The sequence below is a fragment of the Glycine soja genome, chromosome 8, assembly GCF_004193775.1.
Source record: "Glycine soja cultivar W05 chromosome 8, ASM419377v2, whole genome shotgun sequence".
Lineage (NCBI taxonomy): Eukaryota > Viridiplantae > Streptophyta > Magnoliopsida > Fabales > Fabaceae > Glycine > Glycine soja.
The window spans coordinates 2692252-2718453 of NC_041009.1; the positions used below are offsets into that span (position 1 = coordinate 2692252).

Below are 26202 nucleotides of genomic sequence, written 5' to 3' on the forward strand. Positions count from 1 at the left end.
ATAATATAAAAACATCTGCGGTTCTAATTCTCGTCATACTCATCGATTGGGAGTGGGCTGGTGTTTGTGTATGCAAATATTGTGCAAGCTTACTAAATAATAAATATGGTGGCAGTTGATCAAAACCGAAAGGAAATTTCTCTCTCTCTGAGACACACACGTACACAAATGTGACGGCCATAAATATCTTTGGGGGATAATTAGAGGATAGAGTAGGGACAAGGTGACAATGTTCCCTCTGCAATTGCCTCATTATTCAATAATATAGCAGCAAAGCAACCCAGCGGGAAAACACTCTCCTAGTCCTAGATCCCCCTAACAAGGGGATGCTTTGTTTCTTTCCATCCTAGCATTTACCTAGTTTTTATCACCACAAATTTGTAGTTTTTATCGCAACAAGGGGATGAAAACAACTATTTTTTTATCACTACAAATTTGTACTTACAAGTATATGAAAGTGAAGCAGGTTGTTTCCATTCTTTGACTAATATTACTTTTAAAAATTTGAAATAAATGCCTCTTAATCTCTCAATCCCACCAGAAAGTAGCAAAAAAAACATGATTGAGACTAAAACCATTACATGATTGTTGAGTTAGCATAAACTTAAATTCAAGTTGTACAGGTGTTGGTTTTATGTTTTAAATGTGATTTTTTATGTTTTTAATGTGATTGTCAAAAGCTAATAATTATAATTACCTCTCCAATAAGATTTCTCTATTTTTGATGTGTTTCCAAACATCTAGTAATATTGACATTTTAGCAATTCAATTAACATAAATAAATGATTAAATTACTCATTTGGTCCCTATAGTTTCATGATTCTTACTTTTTTAGTTCCTATAGTTTGAAAGTGGTCTTTTTAGTTTCTATAGTTTACATTTTAATTCTCTTTTAGTTAGTTTTAAAAGTGGTCTTTTTAGTTTCTATAACTTCATGATTCTTACTTTTTTAGTCTCTATGGTTCTCAAATGACAGGGACTGAAAAATAATTAAAATGTAAACTATAGGGACTAAAAAGAACACTTTTAAACTAGAGGAACTAAAAAGAATTAAAATGTAAACTATAGGGATTAAAAAGACCACTTTCAAACTATAGGAACTAAAAAAGTAAGAACCATGAAACTATAGGAACCAAATGAGTAATTTAACCTAAATAAATCATAGTGCAAAAGTATTTTGTCCATGTCCTTTTAGTTATGTTTTAGTTCTATTTTTCGTTTTGCAGTAAAAAAGAATTCTATTTTTGGTCTATTATCTTTCTTTTTAACTTGGATTTTCGTTTAATTTCTTTGAAACAATTTTGTTTGAAGCACAATTTAATACTAAATGTTAGCATCTCTCTCAACAAAAAAAAAAAAATCTTAATTTACTGGTTGTGGATGATTAAATCACTGATGAACATCAATGCTAAATGATGAAATACTTATTTCGCCTTTTTCTTTTCCTACATTTTGAATAACTATTTTTGGATAAAAATCATTTGTATTCCACCTATACATTAAAACCTCAAATAGACCACCATTTAATTAAGAGTAAATTATAATCGTACTTCTTATATTTTTTTCAAATTGCACTCGATATTTCTTCATTTTTTACATTATTTTTATCCCTCTTATGTTAACGTCATTAATTAATGTCAATTGAAATATGTGAACAGACAAAATTGTCCTAATATCTTTGTTACACTCACACCCCCTGTGTTTTTTCCCCTCAAATTATACTCGATATCCCTTCCTTTTTTTTACATTACTTTTACTCCACTTCTGTTAATGTCGTCAACTAACTTCAATTGAAATACGTGAGCGGATAAAATTGTCCTAATATCTCTATTAAATACTGAATAACATATTAACAATTTGATTCTATGAATGGACCTTTCTTAAGGCAATAACAATTTATCCTTTAATATTTGACTTTTACTTCATTGTTACTAACACTTAAAGAAAATGTAACTCTTGATTGAGACATTATATCAAACACCTAAAAATAAAAAATAAATATTTTAAAGAAAGAAATTAAAAACATAAATGCAGGAGAAACACTAAAATTTGAAACAAATGAACATATTCAATCAATAGACATTACTAAGAATACGTCCAACAAAAACGCAACAACCAAATGACCCAACACAAAAAAAAAATTGAACTAAAAAAAAGAAAAAAAGATGTTAACATATGCGTATCAACAAAGTGAGTTCACATTTAACAAAAGACTGAGTTCACTTCCAATTAGAGAAAAAAAGAAAAAGAAGGAAGAATGTTAAAATATTTTCAAGTTGAAAATAGTGTTATGTCTTTTATGGAGTTAAGAAGAAGAAAATAAATGTATTTTAGACATAAATTTTCATCAAAAGTCATGTGACCTGTGTCTACTTTTTGTTAAATTATTAAACGGTGTTTAAAAGGGAGAGAATATTAGTGTATTGTGAGCTAAACAATTAAAGTATTTTTTGTAGGATACAAAAAAAGAGGAATATCAAGTGCAATTTGAAAAAAATACAAGAGATATGAGTATAATTTACTCTTTAACTAAAGATGTATTGTGCTCACAATTAGTTGAGAGTATCAATTTTTTTTAAATAAACTCAATATTTTAAAGGATTAGTCCTTAACTCTTGGCTAAGAAATATTGAAGTTAAAATAAAATTGTGCTCACCGGTCTAAATTCATATTATTTATCAATGAAATAGATATTTTGCATGGAGAGTTAGGTTATAAATTGTATAATGATATTTTTTTTTGAAGTGGAATTATATAATAATATTAAGTTTTATTTTCTTAGAAAAAAAATCTTGAAAGGTCAAGTTTATATCTAATTATTTATAGAGTCAAGAAGGGAAGGTTGGAATTTTTTTCTCCTAATCATAAATTGCAAATCACGCCATAGATAATGTTGGCAACAAATTGCAATGGGCCACATGATGAGTAGTATTCCATTAGAACATCGAAAGCAATAGCTGGCACTACCATGTGAATAAGGTGGGGGCAGTTACACATGGATTGTAAGCCCCATCTCTTTCTGGATGTGGGTGTCATGGCTATATGCTTCTTCTCCCTTCAAGTTTATACAAACAATTACAATGTCGCGGTTTCAGTTATATATGCCACTCTGAGTTCAAGGTCCAACTTAAATATATAGAACAAACATCACTTCCAATACTTTGTTTATCACGTAACATTAAACTAAAGCTACTACTATTTCATTCTAGTGATCCATGTTGCATTGTTTGAATTGATTATTAAAATCTTCGATTTTGATTCTCTAAGTCTTGAACAGAAGCATGCTTCTCGGATTCTCACATGGGCACTTCTCAGAAGTTAGAACCAAATCACGATATTTCTTCTATTGTTTTCTTGTTAATTTGATATTAACATCCACCATTGGCACTATCGAATTATCTAATTGAATGAATTAATAGGAAACTGCGACCATTTTTTTAAAACTTGATGAACATGTAATATAGAACATCAACATCTAAACATGGTACATGCTAATGCTGTCGGGTTACAGTAGCATGAAATTGTAATAAACTTTACACGTTAATTACCTTATAAAATATTGTTGCCTATAAAGTTGCATGTAAGTATAATAACCAAAAAGGGATAGGAGAAAACATGTACTGTGAAGTGATTAAGTGAAGGGTTTGTCACTTTACAGTGCCTAAAAGCGACATTAGGAAAAAGATTCGGATCCTAAGAAAGGCACCTTCCTTGTATCAGCACATGCCACCTTGCAAGCTGCCATTCTTCTCTCAACCTATCAATAACCACCAATCCAACGGTCTGTCCCTCTTTCCTCACAGTTTAACTTTCCAAAACAACAAAATTTGATATTAAAAAAAAAAAATCCTTTTCGTAATACAGAACAGCACAAACATATAAAAAACAAAATAGCATTTTTTTTATAAGAGAATATTCCTTTTAAGTACTTCAATTACGTTTCATATCAAACAAGTTTGGTGAAAATAACTATGGGTTTGAATTCATTTTTGATGCTCATTAGCAATTGGGTTTATACGATGAATCCCACTCAGATTTTCCATGCAATCGGGTTTAATTGCAATAACATTGACCAAATTTATTACTATTTGTTTGATTTTTGTGTTCATGTATTCAAAAATTGATTAATCCAATTGTTCCCTATATATGTGTTTTAGGATTGGATTTTTTTCTTCTTAAAAATATATTCTAATTAATATTTTAAATTCTGGGACTGCCATTAAGTTATTCCAACTTGATAATTGAAGCAAATTAATTCGTTTTTCATATATTTAGTTTGATTTAAGTTGATTGGAAAATATTAAATCAAAATCAAATTAAACTAATTATTTTATTGTTTGAATTTTGTTTCTAACTAAAATCAAACCGAACTAACTCGTGTGCATCTCTAATATTACATTTTTTTATTTGATATTTTATTTAAAAAATACTTTTTTTCCTTTATAATTTTTATATACTTTCTGTTTATTTTATCTATTTAAATATTATTTTTCTATTTTTGTAAATTTCTGTGGACATCATGTCTTCTTTTCAATTTGATTCTTACGTTTTAAAATGCTGTGAACTTTAGAAGAATCAATTGAGAAAAAATATTTAAAGGAATGAAAAAAAGTAGAAAAGTGATATTCAAAGCAATAACATTACATCCAGTAAAAAAAAGCAATAGAATTACATAGGGTGATTTTTTTTATACCAAAAGTAGAATGCAATCTTTAATAATTTTAATAATAATTATATATTCAAGCTATTTTTATATTATAACTTAAAAAATAATTTTATAATTTCTTACTAGTTTCTTCTATAAATCTTTCAAATTATTAAATAAAATATATTATTTTTTCTTCTATTTAATTTTGCATTTAATATTTTTCTTGAATTAATTAGTACATAATAAATTTTATAAGAAGATTAAATGTGGACGTGATGTGTTCAATAAAAATAAAAATAAATTAATTTTTTGGACGTGATGATGCTATTATGAATTTACTAGAATAGTTAATTACGCATTAAGTTTTTAAATTAAATTGGAGCTATTGTTCATTAAGAAGAGTTTAGCTTAGGCTGTTGTTTTCTCTGTTTGCAGCTTCTTCTGTTTCTCTCTCTCAAATTCAATGTTGTTCATGTTCATGTCTATGTCCATTTGAGGTTGAGAGAGAGAGGCACTCAGATACGTTTCCGTTCAGAGACAGACACAACACAACAGAAAGTGTTCAGAGAGAGAAATAGTGAACGCAACAAAACAATGTCTTCTCTGGATTTGTTACTATTTTCTCTGAGCAGGGCCTTTTGTAGTCCCATCGCCGTTTTCTTTCAGATCCAGGTTTTCCACTTCTCTCTGTTTGATCCATCTCTGTTAATAATTAACTCTTGATTTCGTAGGGTAATTAATTTCGTCCCAACCAATTGTTCTACTATATCACTCAGCATTACTCTCTTGTTCATGGTTCGATGTTATTTCCTTCCAAGCATTGTAGGTATTTTGTGTGGTACAAAAATTTGAACTTGTTGCTCTTCAGTATCTCTATGCCAGGGTTTTTTCTACTTGGTTTGGTTATGATTGATTTTTTTGGTTACGGTAGAGAGTTATGTCTTTTTTTTGTTTTATTTTTCTGTGGTTACAAAGGGTTTTGGAAGGGGAAAGTGGTGATGTCTGAAACAAGTAGTTCCTGAAGGTGCTTGGTGAAACATGAGATAAGGCTCTTGTGTGGATAATAATGCTTTTGATTTTGTGAATTGGGGTAATTGGCAGCTAACTGAATTCAATTTAAGTTTCTTTCTGCTCTGAGTTGCTGTCGATACCAATTGCTTCTTCCAGGAAGAGGATTGAATGGTTTGGTTTTGGCTTGAGAAAGTGACCTAGTTTAGCTTGGTGTAGGTCCTGTAGGATGTAGATGGAATTCGACTATACTTCTAAGTCTGAGATTTATCTGTATAATCTCTACTTTCTCGGTGGAATTTTTTTCATAGATTTTATTCTTGACCCGAATTATGATAGTTGAGGACCTTGAGGTATCGGCTTGTGGGTTGCTTCCCATCTGTCATTTTCACTGATTTGACTTCCATAGTCCTTTCAGTTGGGAAATGTGGTTTAGACTTTAAATCCATATTTAGAAACAGAAGCAACATTAGTGAGAATTGAGATAGAAAGTTCTGCATTGTTGAAAGGGCTTTTCCCTTGAGCTGCATATCAATCTCATGTTCTGAAATTGCATGTTTGTCGAATGAAATGGAAATTATGAAGGGTGACATGGGACCTAAAGTGTCAGAATTCAGGCTGTGTGTATTGGTGGCAGTGTCAAGTATGTCAAGCATTTCAATATTGCATGATAGTTATTTATATAAGTTTCCTTGAAATGAAATCTTGCTTTGTATTCTTCCCAGCTTTTAAGAGAAAAATCATGTTGCAATTTCATAAAATCCTGATTTCTCTGTTTGCTCTGCAGGGGTGTTTAATTTGCTTAACGCTTGCTCTTGGGTGGGCTTGTGCTGCTTATGTCAGGTAGCCATTGATGTCAAACAGCTAGGAAACAATTCATTGTCATGTCAATGAGAAATTTACAAATTTTTCATCCCCTCACAGGAACAGAGAGATCAAACAAATGAAGGATTGTATGAAGAATGGCAATAGCTTTTCTTTCCTTTGTCATGACATTAACGAACTTGAGCACTCCTATCAGGTCGATCTTCCAAGAGTAACAGTGATTATGCCCCTAAAAGGGTTTGGAGAACATAATCTCCATAACTGGAGGAGTCAGGTGAGAAGACACATGCCCCTGGAATTTATTTGAGGTTTCCTTTTTTTTTTTTGGTTTCTGTGCAGTGCATTTTTGGTTCTTTCATAAATAATACAGGACTTGGAAAATTAAAATTTAATTGAATCTTGTACTAGTTTATGTATTTCATTTTCACACACTTTCTCTTGCATTTTTCTAGATTTGTAATTTAGATTGTATGATTTTTTGGCACTGTTGCATAGTAAATAATAATTGGTTGTAATTTTGAATTTCTTTTCAGTAATACTTGAAAGCTGTTTGTTAACCATTGTTGTCCACTCTTTTTTAAAAATATATGTCTGTTCCTTTTTAAACACAGATAACATCTCTATATGGTGGCCCTATAGAATTTCTTTTTGTGGTAGAAAGTACAGAGGATCCCGCTTACCATGCTGTATCACGATTAATAGCAGAATTTGAGGTATAAATAAGTTCACAAGTTATTTGATATAAAGTTTTGCAACCATAAACTCCTTAGTCCTTTCAATTAGTTGATTTGCCCTGTTGGAGCTAGTTGTTTTCTGTTTTGGGCTTTATCCATTAGTGTTATTTGCACCTCATTCACACTAAATTTGATGCCTGTTTGGTGCATGCAGGATCATGTTGAAGCTAAGGTTGTTGTAGCTGGTTTGTCAACAACTTGTAGTCAAAAAATTCACAATCAATTGGTATAGGATTTTGTTGACATATATTTCGATAGTTTTTTCAAAATGTAGCCTTGGGCCATGCTATATTCAGAACTTAACCTTGTCTTCCTTTATATTTTTTGAAGTCAATCTAAATCTATGTTGAAAATGGTGATGACCTTAATTGTTAGAAAGCATGTTCTCTATACATAACACTTGCTAGGCAAAATAAGTGAAAATTCTGTATTAACTTATGATGGACATCCGACATTGAAATTTTGGTCCATTTTCATTCTTGTTGATTTCCTAGATTGTCTTTGCTAGAGGCATTTTACCAATTACACTAGTATTAACACCTTGGCAGGTTGGAGTGGAGACAATGCATAAAGATAGCAAATATGTATTGTTTTTGGATGATGATGTTAGGCTACATCCTGGATCAATCGGAGCACTCACTCGTGAGATGGAAAAGACCCCTGAGGTCTAACTTAAAATTTGTTCATTGTTCTTTTTTTAAGTGATTAATTAGAATTATTATGGTTTCACTTCCCTGAATTATTTTATTATGGTCTTAACTGCTTTGATGCTTAGCAGATATTTATTCAAACTGGATACCCTCTCGATCTGCCATCTGGAAGCCTGGGAAGTTACTGCATCTATGAATACCATATGGTACACTTTTCTGTTATTTTCCGTTTGTTATAAAATATATAAAACCTACAAATGAAACTTAGCTAATGCTAATTGAATTTTACTTAAATTTCAGAATTTATTAGATAACTTTTCATTTAGGTTTTTCATAAATCATAATATATGACAAGATTTAGTTATAATCATGTAACTCTTATGCACCTAATCTTTTTTTTTTCTTTTTTTTTCAACAGCCTTGTTCAATGGGCTTTGCTACTGGTGGAAAAACATTCTTTCTATGGGGAGGGTGCATGATGGCAAGTAGCTTTTACCTTTTTTTTTTCCTTGATTGATGCTTTGAAGAAAACTTATGTTCTAACAATTTAGTTTTTCTTCAGATGCATGCTGATGACTTTAGGCAAGATCGATATGGTGTAGTCTCCGGACTTAAAGATGGTGGATATTCGGATGATATGACTCTTGCAGCCATATCCGGTACATTTTTTATTCTCTTATCAATTTTTACATCATTTTTTTATGTACATTTTGTCATTGTATACAATAACTTTATATGCATTGGTCATTGAAAATAATAATTACTTGAAGATTTATCCATGAAAGAGCTAATAGTGAAATTTGACAATCCTAAGCACTTGTTTTTGCACAATTTGCAGAAAACTTACATTGTATGAGTTATGAAAGTAGTTTTCTTTTGGGTAATAATCTCTTCGTTAAACTCATTGCGCAAGAGACTGCTCTGCTCGCACACACACACATATATATATTCATGAAAAATTTCTTAGTTGATATTTGATTCTTTTTAAGGAAATGTGACGGGCTTCCAGTAATTCAATTAGGAATAGGATAGACTAACCTTTTTGGTATATGTTTAATGTTTTTTCCCTAGCATTTCATTCCTATTTATTGTTCTTGTTCGTTGCTATTGATATTATAAGAAGTTGGAAAAAAAATGAGAAAAGAGAATGTGTATGTGTGTGTGTATTGCATTAATATTTAATAGGATTGTGATGTTTTGTACTAACCACTAACACTCCTATTTATAGTAATAATATAGGCCAAATAGTACTGTAGTGAATTTTATTACTAGCTCAGCTTAATAAGACTACTAAACAGAAGTTTCCTAAAAGAATAAGAGTCCTAATATTCTTACAATTATTACAACGTATCATACAGGTGCTCACAAAAGGCTCATTACCTCTCCTCCCGTTGCCGTCTTTCCCCACCCCCTTGCAAGTGATCTTAATTTTGGAAGGTTTGTGATTATTACTCGTCTTAAATTAAGTTTCTTTGCGTATTTGATGATTTAATTTTTTAACATGTGTAGATATTGGAATTACTTGAGGAAACAAACATTCGTTTTGGAGTCATATTTAACAAATGTTAACTGGGTGATGAACCGTGCATTGTTTACTACCCACTGCTATTTGTCATGGGGATTTGTTGCACCATATTTTATGGCGATGATCCATGTTGCTGCAGCATTAAGATTTTACTATAAAGGGTTCTCACCTGAAGAAATAGCCTATACTTCTGGTGGTGAGCACACTACTTTTCCTTTCTAGGTAGGTTGTTAGTGTGTTGATTCATGGATAAAATTTGGCAGGATTCTGATGCTGAATCAGGGTTATTGGTCAACTTATTTGCCATGTTAGAAGTTCTCTATTCATTGGCTTTTAGGTGGAATTTTTTTGTGTAATATGGAATTTATATATACTTATTGTATAAACACTTTATAAGAATTTTATTTATGTTGTGATTTCATTACCTTCTAACTTCTGTGGGATTATTCTATAAACAGACAAACAATGTCTGTTTGTTAATTGCTATCTTATGGTATGGATTATCTTTTTCAATAATGCAATGGGATGACATGTGAAATTTAAATCCAACCATAACATTCTATTCCCCATTGTTATATGTTGCATTTCCACTGGTGTCATTTCCGTATTTACCATGAATAGACAAGTCTTGTCAAAAGGAAAACAAAAATGGGTGTACTGCATTGTTAACTGAGACGAACTTTTCCATTAAGCTTTACATTTTCAGTTCTTGCATTTTGATAAGTGCCTTTTTTTCCCAGGGTTATCATTGGTGACCTTCCTAGCCATATGCACTCTTGTTGAGCTTCTTTCAATGTGGAACTTGACACGGATAGAAGTCCAACTGTGCAACATGTTGTCTCCAGAGGCACCACAACTCTCTCTCGCTTCTTATAATTGGTGTCTTGTAAGTATTTTCGTCCTGATTGTTTTAAGAGGTATTGTTTATCTTGGATTTCTTATACATTTTTTACTGTAGAGTTGAGTTCTTTTGACTAAATCTTTATCTATCAGCCTTGAATGCCAATTTTGTGTAGGTAATGATGATAATTCAAGGGGAACGATGTAGTATTTTATGACTCCACATATTCTAAAAATTGATAAATAACAAACATAATTTTAAGTTGAATCAAACTTTAGCACAAAGAATTGATGTGGGTCTGCCATAAAAAGAATTGACATAAACAGGTTGAACTATTGAGTATAAAATTGAGAACGTAATGCATGGACTTAAGAGTATATGTTGGAGAAGTTTATATTTGGGGATATGATTATGAATGTAATACTATGAAGCTAAGGGTGTGAAATATCAAACAAGCTTGCTATTAAGTTGGTAAAAAGTTAGAAACTGACTTCTTTTGAACAGGTGTTCATCGCAATGCTGGTGGATAACTTTCTTTATCCCGTATCGGCATTCCGCTCTCATTTTTCTCAATCTATCAACTGGTCTGGTATTCGGTACTATTTGAAAGATGGAAAAATTAGTAAGGTAAATTGGTTGAGGCTTTATGTTGTAATCTTGACTTCCTTATTAGACTAGGTGCAGGGTATCTTGTTTTTATAAGAGAAGATGAACTTTTACAGACGTTTTCTTAACCAGAATATATTCCTTTTTTCATTTTGTATGTTTTACAGATTGAAAGAACTCCAAGAAGCAAGGATATGGGTCCAGTATTCACAGATTTGGGAGGAAAACATTTATACGGAAAGAAAGGGTTACCGACTAGAGGCTCATTTCTCAGTTCTTTGTCCAGAAGTTTGGCACAGTGGCATCAACCCAAGAAATTTGATAACTAGGAACAAGCTTCATGCAGCCATCAAATTCTGTCTCTTCTCTCTATCTCTTTGCCTCACTCGGGAAACATGGGTGTTGGTAGATCAAATTGATCTTAATTATTGTTTGGTGCATTCATGATTGATTGTTTTAGAGTGTGGTAGGAATTCTAGTTCCATTTTTTCATTGCCCATTCAATCCATATGATTTTTTAGCCCAAGCCAAATTTCCCTTAGGGTTTACTTTGTAATTGTAACAGTTCGGTGATTTAATTTATGTAATTCAGTGATCAAGAATCGCAGAATTATACTGGTAGCGATTCACATTATTTCCATCTCCTCTTTTAACAATAACTACACTCTTACTCCATAACGAAGCACATCGAAATCAGAACAATGTATAAGAAAAACTTATAGTTTTTAAGGAAAATCAGTTTAATTTTAATACTTTGTTAATATGATTATTTTTACAGATAATCAATTTTATCTTCACACAGCATTTAATGATTTTTTTTACTATGTTAATTACATGAAGTGTTTCAAAATTTTTAAATAAGTCAACAAAATAAAAAGTACAGTAAAATTAAATTAAAAGAAACTTGCTACATTTTTAATGTTGAAAGAAAAGAAACAGCTAGAACTTGGAATTGCCTAATTTTCCTAACAATTCACATGAAAGGTCGCGTCCTGCTCTTGTTTTTTAGTCTCTACCAATAACATCATGAATAGGTACCTTGCAAAAATAAAGAAGGAAGGTCAAAATTGCAGGGTGAAAGTTATAAAAAAAAGTCTTTGAATTCATACAGGGGGCAAGCTGTAATGCTATTGCACATTTTTCAATAAGGTCTTTATTTTATTTTCTATAGAATACATTCCACCGAAAGTCATATCACCTCAACACCAAATATCAGGAACGGCTTTTTTACGAATACGGTGCCCCCTTTTAAAATTTTCAAAACTAGTGTAGTTTCTGAATGCATGGGTGACTTATCCTATTTTTTTTAAAGTAATTTGTAGTAATTTATAACGGTAACTTTTTCATGATTTTAAATTGTCACAAATTATTTGTATTAAGAAATAGACTTATTATATATTGATAATTTTTCAGAAACTAAGTTTGATAATTTAAAAAGGAATAGCTAAAAATGCCATCAGCAACAGAAAAAAGCAACGAACAAAGGAATCCCCAGCAATGAAGACTTTATCTCGATTAACATAGCTCCCAAGAAAGAGAAAGCACTGATGTGGTGCTGCTTCCGTGGCTCCACAGCTATACCACCACCCATGGCTGCTTTAAGTGTTGGAGAATACTCAGGACTCAAACAAGAAGTTCTCATGCAAATACCAGCTTGTAAAGTTCATCTGATGGATGAAGGAGAAGCTCTTGAACTGTCTCAAGGGCACTTCATGATCATCAAAACCTTTGAAGAGAATGTGTCTCTGGCTACAATCATAAAAGTAGGAGATGATCTTCAGTGGCCTTTGACAAAAGATATGCCAGTAGTGAAGTTAGATTCTCTCCATTACCTGTTTTCCTTGCTTGTGAAAAATGGTGAGCCTCTCAGCTATGGTGTGACCTTTTCAGAGGCTAGTTTGGGAAGCTTGAGTTTGCTGGACTCGTTCCTGAAGGACCACTCTTGCTTTTCTGGCTTGAATTTGAGCAAGAAGAACAATCTAGATTGGAGGGAGTTTGCTCCAAAGGTTGATGATTACAATCATTTTCTGGCCAAGGCAATCGCAGGAGGGACTGGTCAGATTGTGAAGGGCATCTTCATATGCAGCAATGCTTACAGCAATAAGGTTTGGTTCTCTAGTTGAATTACTAGATTAATTCAGTGCTTTTCACTTTTTATTTTATGATACTTGAACCTTATAATTTCTTGAGGCTAGAAAAGTGTGACTGTGACAGAAAGGATTACTAGTAGCATATTCTTTTTAATATGCTCTTTTGTTATTAGTTAAAATTTATTAGAAATTACAAAATCATGAGTGAGACTTGTAAGTATAGAACTCATAAAATTTTGTGATTTCTAATCAATTTTAACCAATAATGAAATGTATTCAAAAGAGTGTTTACCATTATTTCTGAATGATAAAGTTGAAGAGAGGAAAAAAAAAAGGAAAGACAACTAAAAAGCTATTTGTAAAGTATATCACTAAATTTTATCTAAAACTTGTTCGGTGGAAAATCACCAGGTCCAGAAAGGAGGGGAAACGATCCTAAATAGTTCTACACGTGAGAAAAATGGTGTTGTAGCCAGGGAAAGTATGAGCTACAAGACTGCCAGTGCCTCAAAGAAGAACAAGATTAATAAAAACCTCAAACGGTATTCAAAGAATGGCACTGGACACATATGAATCACAATACCTAGTGCACATGTGAATGAGTTACCATTAATTGTCTTTTGTATTTGCATTATAGTGTGAGGAAGCTGTCCAAGATGACAGAAAAGTTAAGCAAATCTGTGCTTAATGGTGTTGGTATAGTTAGTGGATCAGTGATGGCTCCTGTGGTTAAATCCCAATCAGGAAAGGCATTCCTAAGGATGCTTCCTGGGGAGGTTCTGTTGGCTTCCCTAGATGCAGTCAGTAAGTAAAACTAAGTCAAACACTTCATAACATTACTTTTCTTTCAAATAAGCAGCACCACCCTGACTTTCTTTAATTTCTATCTCATGTAATGCTGCAGACAAGGTTTTAGATGCAGCTGAAGCTGCTGAGAAACAAACTCTTTCTGCCACCTCCAAAGCTGCATCCAGAGTGGTCTCTAACAGGTAAATGACATTTGATTGAACAATAGTATAGCAGAAATTTATAGTTGGATTTCAATGCCACTTGAGGCATTAAAATGAACTGCCCCCAACTCAAATAACCCTTGAGTCCAATCAAATACACCAACAGTATACAAGCAATGACTGTGGCATCAATCCCCATATCCCTTGGTATAACTCTCATGTGGCCAAAATAAGGGTCAGAAAGAATAAAATTTTGAATGGAATTCCCAGTTGTTATGTGCATATGCTATTGTTTAAATTTAATGTCATACACGGTCCTTGAACAACAGGTTTGGGGAGAGCGCAGGGGAAGCTACTGAGCATGTATTTGCAACTGCGGGACATGCTGCTAACACTGCTTGGAATGTCTTTAAGATACGAAAGGCATTCACTCCAGCTTCTTCAGCAACCAATGGAGTACTCAAACATGCTGCCAAGATTTCAAGTTTTAAACATTAAAGTCCAAGCAAATTGCTTAGTACTTGTTTCTAAAGTAAAAGGTGTGGTGTGGACACAATGTGGAGGCAGAATTAGTATCTATTGCACATTTCGTTTAGATATTCTCTTGCGTCCAATATTTTATTCATGAATATATATAACTTATAACAACTAAATTTAAATAAGTTTTATCACAATTTTTATCTCAATATTATAATGGATAGATGGTTTTTGTCTCTAAATTTTACAGAATTTTAATTTTGATTCATATAACATTTTATGAAAATGTTGAAGTGAAACTACAGTTCTGAAAGGAGTGTCAACGTGAAACTCAATTTTAAATATAATGGATCTATATTGATTCTTATATTTTATAAAAACTGTACAATTTTAATCCTCATATCATATCAACTTCACTCCAATATTTTGGAAATTGAAACAGTATTATTTTTCAAACTTTAACCCATCAAACAATAGAACTATTACACTACCTAATATATTTTATATAAATATGATTAAAATCGTCATTATGTAAATAAATTGAAAAATAAAAAGTATATTTGAATTAAAAATTAGTAAATGATCAGTTGTTTGTTGCATAAAGCGAAGAGAGAACAGTTTGTACAACGCGCTGAGGACAGAAGGGAGGCTGCATCAGAGGAAAGCGCTTCCCTGACAGGATTCTAATGGCTGTCAACATCATCAAAGTGCTCTTCAATGGGACTGTTCCTTGCACCTTCCCCTGTGGGTATCCTTACCTTTTCTTTCTATCTATTATCATTTTGAATCTCTGGGTGCCTTTTCCTTAATCCATCTAAATCATTCTGGAAGACCTTTCTAACAACTAATATATTTTTCTTTGCATTTCAGGGGAAGATATTAGTGTTTGTTTTTGTTTAGCAATCTTCATGTCATTATTTGATGAAAAAGGTATGTATCAACTGTGAAACTAATATATATCTTTCACATTATTACAAAAAGATTAATTAAGAAGCTCATCTTTGTCATACTGTTGAATCAACGCATCAACATGCTGCATATTCATCATAACCATTTTCAAGGATACATGTCAGGCTCAATGTATAACAGTATAAATGAAAAAAACTGAATTAATGGAGTAAGGGATAACGTGGGAAACATAGGAAAGTTAAAATCAATGATAAATAACCTCATGGGATGTTGAAGTAAATTACACCATAAATCTACGCCTAAAGTAGTCATTCCTTTTCTTTGGCATTTATCTAAATAAAAATATTCATGCAATTTTAAACACGATAAGCTTACTACTCTGAATGATACCAAAAAGCGTACTACTTTGAACAAATATAAATATGCATTTTTGCTTAGTTGTGTTTCCTATTGCATGCCCATCACTGTGAAAATTGCAAAGTCATTAATCTTAAATTGGTTCTGGTATAAGTTGGCATGATGTTCCAAGCAATAGATAAGAGAGTACATTTGATATCTGAAGAATATATTTGTTTACAAATCAAGGTGAAGTTATATTGCTCAAAATAGGTTTTTCTGTGTGTGCATGTTCTTGAATATTGAAAGCTTTGATTTGATGCTTTATGAATATCATGGTTAATTCTATTGTAACATTCCATTTTTTTTAAACTATTTAAAAAGGATTGTTATTTATAAATAAATAGAGTTTTAGAAAAATGATGAGATTTTTATAATCAAATAAATGAGAAATAACTTTATTAATTAAAATAATGGTTGGAGAGAAAATAAAAAAAATATTTTATTTATTCATTTGATAGGAAAGAACATAGAGTTTCTTTTTATAAAATAATAAAAATAAATAAATAAAGTAAATAATAAGTTGTGAGTACTCTACCTAGATATATTAGGTCAATTTTTAGATTAACGATAGCTTCTACGCCTTTTTTTCTTTTCAATTTCGTTTTCTCTTTTTCCCTCCTAAAATTCCCACTTTTTTTTCGTATACACCCAAACCTATTTTATTATAATGACGATCTCAAACTCGTTAACCGATGGATCATCATGATTTTTCAGCACCAGATTCCTAAATCAATTCTGAGCATTCTCACCGTTGGAAGTTATGAAAATATGTCGGATCTAAGAGAAATATCCTTTGCATCGTAATTTTTTTTTCCGTATAAATCCAGAACTGTCTCAGTAAAACTACGATCTTAGATTAGTTAACCGTTGGATTATTGTGAAATTTTGATATGTGCTTTGCGATTTATTTCCGCACATCTTCACCGTTGAGATTTGCAAAATAATGTCTGTAGAGGGAGAAATATTCATCGCACATAGACAGTGGAATGAAGGTTTCAATCCCTTCTCCTTCTCTCTAACGTTTGAGAACTCTATCAGAGCAGTCAGAGGAAAAAAATTGAGGAATTTCAGGAAACTGCTATAGATGCCGCTATTGCTGTCACAATACACACATGAACCCGCTTAGAAGTAAGAGATGAGTTTATCAAAATAAGGGATGTGTAGGGAATTAAATTGAGTTTATTTTGGGATGTTTATTAAATTGTAATTTTTCCTTTATGATTATAAATACAATATTGATGTCCTGATACAAATTGGTTGATAAAATAGAGTACTCTTGGTGTTTTCATTTTTTTGTACCTATGATTTTGATTAATTGATTTTGATATAATTGTGTGAAATTATTTGAGGGGTTTTACTTCTCATGTTGTGATAAATCTTTTGTATAAATTGTTATATTGAGATTATGAAATGGTGATTCAAATTGTGAGTTGGTGATAAATTAAACTTGTGATGAATGGTGAAATACATGGTATTGAGTTGTGAGCTATGAACTATGCAATCACACAATTATAAGACCCTTTAAGGGCGACAAATTTTTGTGCGACGAGTATTGTGATGGGATCAACTGTGCGAACTCGATGAGTTTAATCACAAGTGCAACAAGATAAAATTATTTTGAAAACAATTGAAGAGTCGTGTGTATTGCATAATTCATTGGTAAAGTGTATATGATTCATGAGGTGTGATAACATGTTAAATTGGGATCATACCATTATGATTGAGACCGAGTGTATGTGATAAATTGAGTATGCATTGACTTGTAATATATATGTACATTGAGATATTGTGTGCATTGAAATGTTGTGTGCATTGAGTTATGAGCTATGAATTGTACAATCACACGACTATAAGACCCTTTAAGGGCGACGAGTTAATGCGCGACGAGTATTGTGATAGGAACCATGGGGACCCGACGAGTTAAATCACAAGCGCGACGAGATAAAATATTTTGAGAACAATTGAGGTGTCGTGTGTTTTGTACAGTTCATAGATAGAGTCTGTGTGTTAAAATGTTTTCTGGGTTGGACCTGAATCAGGAGGGAGATTCCCTAATGGACTCTTCAAAGTGTAGGCCTTGGGGGTAAATACACCCGGTGTGAGTGCTCCTTTAAGCCTATGTTGATCCCATATGGTTGGAGCATTCTCGCAAAACAGCGTGACCTGACTTGATTTTACCTAGTGAGAGTGACCTGACTTGCTAGTGTGTGATTTGTCTTATCATGTACTCTTAGACACTCGACGAGATATTTCTTTGACATGGTACCATATTGCATATAGGATTGAGTCTTAGTGTATATGTTGCATAACGCGTGTATAATGATCAATATTGATTGATTTTGTGATATTGTGTTTTGATCATTGAGTACGTGAATGTTGTGAAAACGAATGAGACGTGTAGTGTTGTGATGTGATGTTGTGTGTCAAAGTGGTGAAATAACGTGAGCTATACTTAAGTAAGTTGTATTTTGTTTATATGATATTTATACCTACATATTATCTTGTTTCTCTTTATTAGTTAGGAATGTGATAACTCACTCCCCATGTGTTATTTGTGTTTGGATCCTATGATAATCTCGAACTTTGTGTTCGTGGAAGCAGATGATTAAGTGGATGACTACGAAGAACTTGATACTAGAGGACACGAGAATCCAATGCTCTGATAGGATGTGATATTGGGGTATAGATTTTTATATTAATTACATGAAGTCTGGGACGACCTTGTTTTGAGCCGATATGATTTATTATTTATTTGGACAAGTCTTATTATGATGTTAAAAAAATGAATGTGAGCCTTTTATCCTTTTGAAAGACTTGTATTTAGATGTGTTTTAAAATTTTTTAATTAATTTTGATTTCTTATTTCTTTTATTATTAGTACATATATGAGGGATAGAAGACGTCACATCTATCACTAATAACCTGTCCATGCTGTTTACGCATCTTTTTTAAGGTACGCTTGATGATGGGAAATCCTTCAATGCAACACAAGTCACTAAATGGGATATGAGGCGTAGGCTTGTATATGTCTGCAACAGATGCTCGACCATCCAGAGGAAATTTGTTTAACTTTCTAATTGGTGGAAAATGCAATCATCCTCCGGACACTGGAAGAGATGAGTAATTGGAATTGCGAGGGCACATGATTGAATGAATATTTTTGGCCATTCCTTAAACTTTCCGAACTTAATACCTTGGATTTTGCATTGCGCGGATGTGAAACTATTCCAAACTCAGTTTTCAGAGAATTGTTGCATGCCTAAGTTCATGCGAAATTTGACATCTCACTAACCTATGATTCTTTTCAGGCTCTGGTCTAAATACACAAATGCTGAGATGTCCATGACTAGGTTATAGAGTATAGACCCATGTGATGCACGTGTTAGACATTCAGTTTTATGAATGAATGATATAGAACAGTTCAAGTATTTGGTTTGGAAGATTTATATACTTTTCTATGGAATGACTTTCATGGCATAAAATAGTTATGATGAATAAACCTGGATGTTGGGATAGATATTAATATTAGCTCACACATCCCACTGATAAATTATGTGCTAAAGAATACCCATATAAATGTTGCAAGGATGCTTTTTCTCTAGCGTGATAAATTATATTGGTGGACTTGTTAGTTTTCAAACTTTTCATACATTGATCCCTTGTCCGATTTGTTCTTAAAAGGCCAAAGTTTCAAAATAAAGTAAGAAATTATAAACATAGTTTTAGATAAAATAAAATATTACGGAGTCTGACTGAAAACATCTATTTGTAGTTTGATGATAACATCATTTAAACATGATAAAGATCTTTAGAGCAACCCAAAAATCAAAATAGGAGTTTCTCGTCTTTGTTGCATTTTCATGCTATGTACATATTAAAAATTATATATGCTATATATATAGGGGGGAAAAAATGCATCCGTTGTCTGAGAGATGGCTAATCCATGTTGAGGGATTATAGCTGCTTGTCAATTTTTTTTCATGAAACTGAATTTGCCAAATTCTAAATGACATCAAGCCATATTATTGGTTTGAAATATATTTGCAGAAAGAGAAACCTACTTATGATCGGAATAAAGATGGCATCAAATCATTATTATGTAGAGAGTGATATTTTCTTTTGTGCCACGCATAACTTTTAAACAATAATTATGTAATTAAAGTAAAACATTCTTTAATCCTATTACAAACCATAAAATCATATCAAGAAATCTTTAGTAACATTTAAATATGATAAAATCATATTATAGTTGTGTCTCTTTTTCTTAATAAACATTAAATAGATGAAACTAAAACAAATTGATTTTATATAAAGTTTTATTGCATAACCCGTTAAGGAATCAGGACCAAATGGGAAAAATAAAAAGAGTAATAATCTAAACATCATTATAACAATTAACAACATGCAAGCCCTAGCCAGTTGTCACTTGTCATGAAGCAGATTCTTTTTGCCAATCAACTCTGTACAGAAGGTTAGGAGAAACACAAGCTGAAGTGATACCAAGTACCAATGGGTCATCAAAAAAAAAAAAAAAGAAATAAAGAGGGTTTGCTTTATAGATCCACTCTACAGTTTCATTACCGTCTCTTTGCCCTTCTCAAGATTGAAAAATATTGAAGAGAATCAGTTTCTTAGGAAATTAAAGGAGGCCTTTGCTGACGTTTTCTCTTTGATTTCAGATCAACAACTATGATTGAAATGTTATCTTTACTATTTCGACCATATGCAATTTCAGTCAAGCTTTCGGCAACAACTTGTGCAGGAGATGTTTCCTCCATTGACAAGGATCTGCGACGCCTTCTAAGAATGCGGCGTGCTACTTCTCCAACCTCTTCATTGGTCATTACATCCCAGAGTCCATCACTTGCCAAAACTAAGCACTCATCCTCATCGGTTCTTGCTGTGAAAGTTATCTCTGGCACCGGAATAATCCACGGTCTCAAGTACCGATCACCTGAAATATCATCGTTAAGCAGGTAAATACAGGACAAGTCATAGACTTGGTTCCTAGATGTCCATAGTCAATCTTGTTGAAAATAAAGGAAGAGGTGAGTATCATGGTAAAGGAACCCAAGGGAAATCATGAGGAAGATCCAAGTCTCACAAAAAGTCTAAGTTGTATTATTGTGGCAATCTCAGCCACAAGAAGTTAGTGGATGGAATAGTCCACCCTGATTAAATTAAATTCGAGAAGCAGAAAGGAGTGTCTTCAAATGATAAGAATATACTTTTTATTGGAGGGGGAAGTTATGTAAATGTGGTGTCTGGTGATTGCTGTTGATTTGGATTTTTGACTTAGAACTGTTCTTCCACATTACCCCTCAATCTCATGAAGGATTCTCATCATATTCAAGGAAAAGACTTTGGTATGATAAAGATGGGCAACCACATCACAATCAAGATTGTTGACATTGGTAATGTAACTTTGATTTTTGAAAACTACACCTTATTTAAGCAGTAACAAAACAAATTAGATGGTTTTCAACTCAAGTTCAGATCTCCTTCCCTTATTTAACTTCCATTCTCCCATGGTCCCATTATCAGGCAGCTAATGCAATGAGTTTCTGTAATTGCACATTTTGTTTTTCTTTTCCTTTTTTGAGGGAATTTTGTTTTTCTTTTAATAACTCATTTATGGTGACACCAGAAAGGAAATGAATATTGTACTGTAGTAATATAGATAATTATTATAATCGCAGGGTTTACATGATCCAAATCATTTGGAACAGTCTCACAAATCATTGGACGCTTATAGCTGGTTGCATCCTTTATTACCTCATAGCAGAGAGATCATTGGCCATATTAGTGTTGAAAGGAACTTGATGCCTTAATCAATAGATCAAAAGAAGAAACCAGTTCGCAAACTCTTAACCTAAGATTGGGTATTATTCGTATGAAGATAAATCAAGGTACCTATGGCCCTGGACATGGCAAGAACACCAAATACCCTAGCTCCATTCCAGTTTATGACTTTTCCTCCTCCTCCTTCAATTCTCAAGAGTTCATCTTGTCTATCCGGCTGTACAAACAAGGACAATGGTATCTCAATTCCGTTAATGAAATACAAATAAGGGAGGGAGTAAGAAATACCTTCAATAACATACTTAAATTAATAATTATAACATCACATATATTTTATATAAAAAATTTAAATCAATATATACAATTTTTTAAATTTATTTTAGAGTTTCCCTCAGATCCGTCCCTGATTTTTTTTTTCAGTGACAAACGGTAGAATGGGAAGTCACTCCCAATACTACTGGGCAGAGCTGCAATAGAGGCCCACCTAGAGGATTATTGTCCGTCCCTGAATGTTTCGAATACATGGCTGCATAGACGAGTTTTTCTTAATGATCCCTCTCATGAGTTACAATTATCTTGAACTTCAAAAGCAGTAAAGGTGAACTGCTTTTATCTTTTTATTTACGTAACTGTTAACAATAATCTTATCTTCTATACATACACTTGAAAACAAAATACTAATACATGTCAGACAAAGATAACCAGCCTTATTTATTGAACTGACAGTGCATAGAATTTTCCATTTTCAAGAAACCTAAAACGGAACACATGATCACATGGTCGCAGTTATATCAACATAAGTAAGTAAACCTTAACCTTACCTTCTGATCCACTGTCAAGGGGATAGTTTGTGTCCTGCGGCAAAGAACTACCCTTGAGTCGCCGCAGTTGGATGTAATAATTTGGCAACCAGATAGAACCACCACAGAGGCAGTAGATCCTACCATTTCTGGTGCAACTGCGTCTGAGAGGATTTCATTATCAGTCCTCTCAAAACTGTTAGCAAATACAGCTTCCCATCTTCTCTGCCATTCAGCGGCACCTCCTATTTCTCGGTCCCATTCCTCTGCTATAACATCGTGCATCCGCTTCGCACAAAACTTAGCCACCTAGGATTAAATTACCACAAAAGTTAGTTAGGAGAATGGTAAACTACTCATGATACAGTCCCATCCAATTTATAAGGTACGGTATTTGTTTAACGGAATCACATGAATCAATATCCTCATTTGAAGTTAAGTTTTACTGTCACATTAATTGTAGAGAAATCAGAAATTAAGTTTAATAGTCATGAGGGGCAAAAATAAAAATAAAAAATGAATACTTCAACACAATGTAAAGAAAGAGTCTTGTATTAAAGTTTTAACTTCATCTGGACGGACAGATATTTTCTGGCTAGCCTTTTGTGTTTTTTCTAAGGTAGCTTTTTGTATTATGAAGACAGCGTTGGACCAATGCATTCGACTAGAATCAAAGCTCAGTATGGTAATGGTTTAGAGAAAAATTAGCCATTTAGGGAAAATTTTGGACGCGTTTCAACACCAAAATATCATCCATCTATAATGAACTCCACACTTTGCATTTTGGACAGTTATTACTCCTCTCCTGTGCAAGGGGAAGGACGTTCAGAGTTCAGTTGCCTTTCTTAACCATGAATTTAGTACAATGTAAAATAATCATCCAATATTCCAATCCAGTAACATGGTAAGAAGAAGAAAATGATGATGTTTTATTAGAGAGAATGACCTGGCCTCACATCATCAGAAACAATTAAGCTAAAATTTATTAGAAATAACTAATTTTGATAGGTCTGCGTCAAATTCAATAAATTTCAACCATTTTAGAAAGAGACATAAGAATCTGGCTAACATTCCTCTAATAATAAAAAAAAACAAACAACTGGTTTTTTAGCATCCTTTCAACAACAACTACTCACAAACTAATAAGGCATCTTCATGTGAGATCTTAATCTGTCTACCTCCTCATTTCGCTTAAATGTACAAGAACAAGAATGGCGAGACTTACCATTAAAAATTTATATAATTTTCTGGTGAACTAAACTCCTGCACCAACGCTATATAGCCTATATAATGGGCTCCCCATTTTTTCTCCGCACAACTCACCTTGAAATTCTGTTGCACATAGACTACAAATACAAATAAACGATACAAGCTACCACAGAAATACACAATAACAAACAATGATACTAGAGATTATGCTTTCCGCGGTTCAGAGTTGGAAAGAGATAAAAACGGGTATAGTTAAATGACCATTTGTTGACAGTTGCATAAATGACCATTATGGAAATTCATTAGGTGCCCTTAAGGGCTTGGGATCCACACATTTTCGACCTCTGAATTATATATACAATAATACAAAATTGCAAAAATAGTTGTCCGATGGATAAATCATAAATAGCATTTATAATCAAATGGGAATGAAACCAAACTTCTGAGAGTTATTTGGAAGGGGAATAATTTTTCATACCTTTTGCTTACCCAAATTTGCATATCACTTTCTTATTTAAAGACCAGTCCTAAACCTCACATACGATTATTGGCTTCATGTAACTAAAGTACAAAACATCAGCAAAAGTAATTATAGAATAGCAATACAGTATTCTACCGAAAAAGAAACCTAAAATTATAAATGCAAAATTGTTAAGTAAAGCATGAATCTTATCTGTAGTGAACCGTGGAGAGCATAAATGTTTCTACGAAAAGAAAGTTCCACATAAACTTTAGATGTTGTTCGGTACCCAATACAGAGAAAATCGTTTTATATGTTGGAAGAATAAAGAATAATGTTTTTAACAATTGAGATTTAATCCTAGTGACATAAACAACTATGGATGATAATTAATTGGAAATTGGTATTCAAAAGAGCATAGGAAAACTTTTACAAAATGAAGCAGACCATCATCAGTCAGCCCCAGTATAATATGCCAAAAGTAGCGCAAAGGCGCATAATGAGCGTAGGTCCCACTTACTCACACATTAACAATACACCTTTCCTTTCGACAAAAAGCCCATCCTTCCATCCACGTGGCCCAACCTTCCCCTACGATCCATACTCCTTCTTATCTCCCCCAATCGGGCCACTATCAAATCCATTATATGTTTCTTTTCACAGCAAATAAACAACATACAACCATATCAACTACTCAAAATTAAAATTATTTTTGAAATAATCGTACAAAGGCACCCGTAATTGAATGTTATCAATTTTATTAATAAAAGAATAGCGATGATTTTTAAATGGTTGATGTATTAAAAGTAAAGTTGTTTTTAAATTATTATTTTTTTCAAAACTGAAAGTTTATCTTTGAAGGTAGACTAATCAAAGACCGTATTAAGAGATAATCATGTATATTTTCAAAACTGAACTAAACTTTCTTCGATAAAAACCACGTCAGATCTCAGTCATGCTAACCAATCCCCATTCCTAAATTCCTAATTGGTTCAAGTATCTGTTCTGGAAGAGAAAAGGCCCACGCCCCTATTATGTACAGTCCTATTACACGTGTCACAACCAAATGAAAAGCATCGTCAATTTCTCTCTCTAAGGACCACTCTCCCTATAACCCTATAAACACGTGGCCTTTCTAAGCAACACACCCACCAACCACATTCCCAGTTTAACAATTCCTATATCATTTTTTATTTATAGTTCTATATACAGAAAAATAATTAATAAATAAACATCGATCCTATTCGACCAGATAAATAACAATTGAAAAAGGAATAAGCAAATATTAACATTAATCAGAACCCCACACTCCCTTTCTTTATTTGCCCAGTCACCATAACCAGAAACACCTCTTTCAAACTTCAATATGAAAACCGAAATTTAACGAAAGTTATATAATTATTATAATTAAAAAACGGAAAAAGAAGAAGGGGAAGAAGGTGTAACGTACCTGAGAGCCACCGTGGCCGTCGTAAACGCCGAAGAAATGAAGCGGAGCGATCTCGCCGGAGGATCTAGAACCGGGAGCCGTACAACCCCCGACGCGATCGCACGTGCGAGACATGAATCCCGGAATAACGGCGATGGCGTCCTCCATCTCTTTCCTTCTCCCAATCACAGAAGTGTGCCCCCAGCTCACTCCCTTGTTACTCCTTCCCACGCACTTCTCCCTGGGCGCCGGCGCCGTCTCGACGTCATTGGACCCCTCGCGGTAGAGAAACGGAGGCGCGAGGACCGCGACGGGAGGAATCTCGCCGGAGCCGCTGCTGATGGAGGAAATGTCGCCGGAGCTGGTGAGGTTGCGGAAATCGTCGGTGCTGAGGGTGGAGGAAATGGAACTCGTGGAGGCGAACTCCGAGTCGAATCGTTCGAGTTGCTCGTCCTCGTCCATAACGGTGGTGTGGTCGTAGTTGAGGGTAGAGAGTGGAGGCCAGGGGGGAGAAAAAGAAGCGAGGAGACGATAAAAGGAGCAGAAAGGAGAGAGGAGAAAGCGACACGTGTGAGGAAAATGTAAGTTTTGTTGATGGGACACGCATCTATTGTGAATTGGGAGTGGGAAAAGAAAGAAAAGCAAGTTTGTAAATTGTACTCCTACTCACCCTGCCTTATGCTGCGTCTCCACCTGTCCCCTCCGCTCATTTTATGACCTGTGATTCCACCCTCCTCACACTACCACACTGGATTTGCCTGCACCTGATTCTTGCCCCTCAGTGTCTGACGTGTGAGGAACCTATGTACGTAAGCAACGGTACTCTGTCTTTCATTAGAG

General features: G+C 33.3%; 3 protein-coding genes across 3 annotated transcripts; 2 read left to right on the forward strand and 1 right to left on the reverse strand.

Moving 5' to 3' along the window:
* Positions 1-5036: 5036 nt before the first annotated feature.
* On the forward strand, positions 5037-11477 carry LOC114421189. Its single transcript, XM_028387021.1, has 14 exons — positions 5037-5320; positions 6444-6499; positions 6581-6755; positions 7093-7194; positions 7370-7441; positions 7764-7880; positions 7994-8071; positions 8284-8346; positions 8428-8524; positions 9224-9302; positions 9375-9586; positions 10131-10276; positions 10736-10858; positions 11005-11477. The coding sequence occupies exons 1-14, from the start codon at positions 5243-5245 to the stop codon at positions 11164-11166; spliced, it is 1560 nt and encodes a 519-aa protein (XP_028242822.1). The 5' UTR covers positions 5037-5242; the 3' UTR covers positions 11167-11477.
* Positions 11478-12248: 771 nt separating this feature from the next.
* On the forward strand, positions 12249-14476 carry LOC114424329 (senescence/dehydration-associated protein At4g35985, chloroplastic-like). The gene is made up of 5 exons (XM_028391172.1): positions 12249-12942; positions 13339-13469; positions 13565-13731; positions 13832-13916; positions 14207-14476. Exons 1-5 carry the CDS (start codon positions 12385-12387, stop codon positions 14373-14375), a joined length of 1110 nt encoding a protein of 369 aa, XP_028246973.1. The 5' UTR covers positions 12249-12384; the 3' UTR covers positions 14376-14476.
* A 5469-nt stretch (positions 14477-19945) lies between these two features.
* On the reverse strand, positions 19946-26070 carry LOC114421144 (probable protein phosphatase 2C 6). The gene is made up of 4 exons (XM_028386956.1): positions 25384-26070; positions 22286-22573; positions 21576-21681; positions 19946-20616 (listed from the first exon to the last, which is right to left on the reverse strand). Exons 1-4 carry the CDS (start codon positions 25822-25824, stop codon positions 20294-20296), a joined length of 1158 nt encoding a protein of 385 aa, XP_028242757.1. The 5' UTR covers positions 25825-26070; the 3' UTR covers positions 19946-20293.
* Positions 26071-26202: the final 132 nt, after the last annotated feature.

Excerpts from the sequence above, each read along its gene's own strand:
- LOC114421189 (XM_028387021.1), top strand. The coding sequence starts at position 5,243 with ATGTCTTCTCTGGATTTGTTACTATTTTCTCTGAGCAGGGCCTTTTGT. Across the intron at positions 8,072-8,283 it reads GCATCTATGAATACCATATG|CCTTGTTCAATGGGCTTTGC; the intron begins GTACACTTTTCT and ends TTTTTTCAACAG. Across the intron at positions 9,587-10,130 it reads AATAGCCTATACTTCTGGTG|GGTTATCATTGGTGACCTTC; the intron begins GTGAGCACACTA and ends TTTTTTTCCCAG.
- LOC114424329 (XM_028391172.1), top strand. The coding sequence starts at position 12,385 with ATGTGGTGCTGCTTCCGTGGCTCCACAGCTATACCACCACCCATGGCT. Across the intron at positions 12,943-13,338 it reads GCAATGCTTACAGCAATAAG|GTCCAGAAAGGAGGGGAAAC; the intron begins GTTTGGTTCTCT and ends GAAAATCACCAG. Across the intron at positions 13,917-14,206 it reads TCCAGAGTGGTCTCTAACAG|GTTTGGGGAGAGCGCAGGGG; the intron begins GTAAATGACATT and ends CTTGAACAACAG.
- LOC114421144 (XM_028386956.1), bottom strand. The coding sequence starts at position 25,824 with ATGGACGAGGACGAGCAACTCGAACGATTCGACTCGGAGTTCGCCTCC. Across the intron at positions 22,574-25,383 it reads ACGGCCACGGTGGCTCTCAG|GTGGCTAAGTTTTGTGCGAA; the intron begins GTACGTTACACC and ends ATTTAATCCTAG. Across the intron at positions 21,682-22,285 it reads CCTTGACAGTGGATCAGAAG|CCGGATAGACAAGATGAACT; the intron begins GTAAGGTTAAGG and ends TTGTTTGTACAG.